The following is a 3854-nucleotide window of genomic DNA, read 5'->3' as shown; positions in this document are numbered from 1 at the left end:
TACAAATGTTTTGATTTGTTTGTTTTGAATCTTATAGTTGGTATCCTGCTCCTTGTGTCTGTGTTTACATGGAAAACAAAATATTCCTCTTTGTGAAGGCTGCGCGGTTTATGCGGTAGACGGTAGAAACGGTATGAAGTTGGCCTACGGTAGAAATTTATCGTCATATTGTCATTACGTCATCACACCTGTGTGAACAGGGCTGCGAGTGCGGAGACAACTGAYGAGGAGCTCGAAATAAAAYGAAGAAATTATAGCGTTTTAAAACGCATAAAGAGAATAAATCCTCAAAATTCCCCCCTCCCGCTGTAGAAAAGTTRCGTCGGAATCATTTCTTTCCTCCCTCCCTCCACATCGCGCAGAGCAAAGCTTTAAAAACAACAGTTTTTTCACACCCAAGTTGTCGGAGAAAAAAACTTGTTTTTATGTATTGTTACMCACAGAGATGATAAAAAAAGACGTGGACGTTCGTTCAGTCATAAATCCATCCTGCTAATGTAAAGTCGGCTTCTGCTCTGATGATGAAGATGAGCGCAGCAGCAGCTGATAAGTTCAGCAGGCAGAAGCTCATTGTTTGGCAGGCTGATATTAAAGCAAAAAATGTTGGGTTTAATTAAAATTACAGTTTTCTGTAAAAAAAGCTCTAAAAATTACATTATCTTTACTTTTTATGATAGATTTCTACCGCGATATATACCGTTACTGTGAAGGGATTCAATTTATACCGTGATATGAATTTGAGCTCATACCGCCCAGCCCTAGGTTCAATAAAAAAATGTGTAAAACTCAAATATTAAAAATGATTATAAAGATAAAATAAAAACTGAAAACCAATTTAAAAAACATTTTGAAGTGTTTATCATTAATGTCAAACATCACACCTGATTCAACATTTATTAATCATTAAAAGAGATTTAATACGAGCGTAAATAGGACTTATGTTGTCTAAAAGGGGAGGAGTCATGGGAAGGTTTGAGCTGGAAGAATGAAGTGGGCGGAGCTTAAGACTGCCAGCTGATCTTTAGAACTGTAATAATGTAATGACCTGTTTTTAAAAGCTCAGGTACTTTTTATCCTTCTTATATTGCTTTTATCCTTCAGTGGGGTCTGGGTGGGTCCACAGTTGTGCCACAGAAAAGTGTCACAATAATAAAAACAACAACAGCAACAATTACATGTCTTATAAGGTGCTGAATACTCATGAGTCGTTTGTTTTTTTTGGACAAACAGGAAGTCTTTGAAGACTGGAGTGATCAGCTGAACCGGTGCTGTGGTCCACACATTCAGTGTTTTACAACTCATCACCTTTTTAAACACACACACGCACACTCACACACTCACAAAAGCCAAAAAAATCAAACACCGTTTGCATCAGCAGCTGTTAGTGTTTGTGGTGAATGAAGGAGGAAACAGAACCTGTGGACAAACTGAGAGCTTCAGACCAAACATCAAGGCAACTTGGGCTCAACTGCAGTGATGAGGATGATGATGATGATAAGGCACCCTGTAGGAGAACTGCTCCTTTCACTGACGAGCAGACATCAGCACGGTGTTAATACTTGTGTTGTGCTCATGCCCTCACTAAAACTGACTACATGGATGCTTCGTAGGAGGCGGGAGTATAAAGTGCGGTCTCAGGAGGCCGCACACGGAACATCTCCCAACAAATACATGGTGGTGCAGAATCTAATCTACCCGCTCCCTCCAACTCCTGCCTCAGTTCTTCTAATACAGCTCCACAGCAGCAAAACCACTCATCGAACCTAAACAGAGGACCAGGAGGTCCACAGCAGGGCAGGTGTTGAACTTCATCAACACATCCTGTCAGYGTCAGGAGAGTCTGCCACCTAGTGGCTGATTCATAAACATGTTCTGCTGTTTGGACAAGAAATAAAGAGTATCTTCCATCTATCAGTCTCATTTGTGTTCATTTAGATTATTTTTAAAAAGAACTATARTATTTTATAGTCACTGAACTGCTTCAGGAAAATAAACTAAAAATCTAAAAAGTAAAATTTCTCGTGTTTTACAGGTTGTAAAACCTGAGAACTTTGGCAATAAAATACAATAAAATGTGACTTCAGAGGTCAGTATTCCAGCTGTGTCATGTTGACATGTGTGAAGGTTAATAATATCACTGCAGTAGTCAGTAGTAAAACATGGAACGGACACTGAGGGGACTCATACACACTAATACACCCCCCAGTACTGGGCTGCAACTGCTCGACACCACTTTACACACAAATGTCTTCAAATGCTTCAAAATGTCCTCTTCTGTCAAAAAGACGGGCAGACTTTTAGTTTGAATTTTGAACAAGTTGAAAAGAAGCCGTCAGAAGGATGGCAGCCATCACACACCTGTTAGAAGAGCTGTACCTGAGACGTGATCTGCTCYGAAGACAACATGTCCACGTCCAAAAACCACAACACTGATAAATAACAAGCATCTAAAACTGCCTGGTTCTCTTTCTAAAATCAACTCCAKTACATTCAACCAGCATGGTGGGGGGCGGCTGCACGACTGCCTGATTCTGTGCAATAATAAAAACCCAGTGTCCACAAAGTGTCCCTCTGCGTCCACTTCCCAGGGATTATGGGGACAGTCTTAATGACAAAGTAGGCCATGTTAGGCACAGGAGACTGGATACTTTTGTCCTCTTTAGGAGGCCAAATTCAGATATTTACAAAACTTTTACTTTTCACTTTCACCCCAACTGGACTGAACCATCTYTTACAAAGTAACCTTTTACTTTGTAAATGTAAGAATTACAATTAGAACTAGTAAACACTGTGGGAAACAAAACCATGCACATGTGGCTAAGTGCAGCTGAACAGCTGGAACATGACCTGAACTCAATCAGACTTTAATGGAATCATCCTTCTTCATAGATTAACATAAAAGAAACAGTTTAAGTTAAAATGATTGCACTAATTCTTTTTTCCAAACTTCAATCAGTGAAACATTCATTCACATTCAATGATCTCCAGTGTGTGGGACTAYTGTGCTTCATTCATTCATGGAATTAAAATGGATTAGTAAATGAAATGTTAATGCTACAATAGACAGAGAAAAACTAGTCAAATAAATTAAAATAATAATAAAAAACTCTTATTTTCTATAACTTGACTCAGTGTTATACCATACGTAGTCATTCGACACAGCAGACAACCAAAGGTTCCTAAGGCGGTGCCCTGAGGTTCACCTGCTCGTCTCAGTGCTGCTCTGCTGCTGCTGCTGGCACGCACCAGCAGTTATTGTGCCAACAGGGTCTGAATTTGGCAGTCACCATCTTTTAGCTGGTCTCCAACCCATCTTTCAGCTCATCCTCTGTGGTTCGACGTGTAACGTGGGCCAAACTCCACACAGAAACTGAAAGAGAATTGACATCCAGCAGTGGGTTATGGTTGTTTTGTATTACACACTCCGAATGTACCAATAATTCAAACAGGTCTAATAACAGTTACAATACGTACCCTAACTTTTGGTCTGTACTTGAGGTAGGTTGATCTGATCTGCAAGCTGTAAGAATAAATGTATTTACTTTAGTTGTAAATTAACAGACATCTGTGATCTCCTGAGACCATAAGTCCATTACCTGAGAAGTATGTGCAGGTAGGATCCAAGACCTGTGAAGATATGCCACCAGGCGTGGAACTGTGTTACTACTCCAACACCAGAGGGCAGCACTTTCCTGCTGGATCTGAGATTACAACAAACAAGTTCAGGAAAAAAAAACATTTCACAAAATATTCTAATACAAATAATAATAAATGGTTGCATTAATGAAGAATTATTCTGCCATGGAAACATGTTTTGGTTATTTTTAAACATAAGTATGTACAAAATAGTATGA

At 39.5% G+C, this 3854-nt stretch overlaps 1 protein-coding gene across 1 annotated transcript in view; it reads right to left on the bottom strand.

Moving 5' to 3' along the window:
• Nucleotides 1–777: 777 nt before the first annotated feature.
• acer3 (alkaline ceramidase 3) overlaps nucleotides 778–3854 on the bottom strand; it is a gene marked incomplete in the record, with an annotated part of 33606 nt that continues 30529 nt past the window's right edge. Inside the window, 3 exon segments of the mRNA XM_014021136.1 lie at nucleotides 778–3370; nucleotides 3475–3520; nucleotides 3597–3701. Of these exon segments, the coding sequence (XP_013876590.1) occupies nucleotides 3317–3370; nucleotides 3475–3520; nucleotides 3597–3701 (205 nt within the window).

Source organism: Austrofundulus limnaeus, unplaced genomic scaffold (assembly GCF_001266775.1).
Source record: "Austrofundulus limnaeus strain Quisiro unplaced genomic scaffold, Austrofundulus_limnaeus-1.0 Scaffold279, whole genome shotgun sequence".
In the NCBI taxonomy this organism is placed as follows: Eukaryota; Metazoa; Chordata; class Actinopteri; order Cyprinodontiformes; family Rivulidae; genus Austrofundulus; species Austrofundulus limnaeus.
The sequence above is the reverse complement of the archived record's forward strand: the minus strand, read 5'-3'. Positions and strand labels throughout refer to the sequence as shown.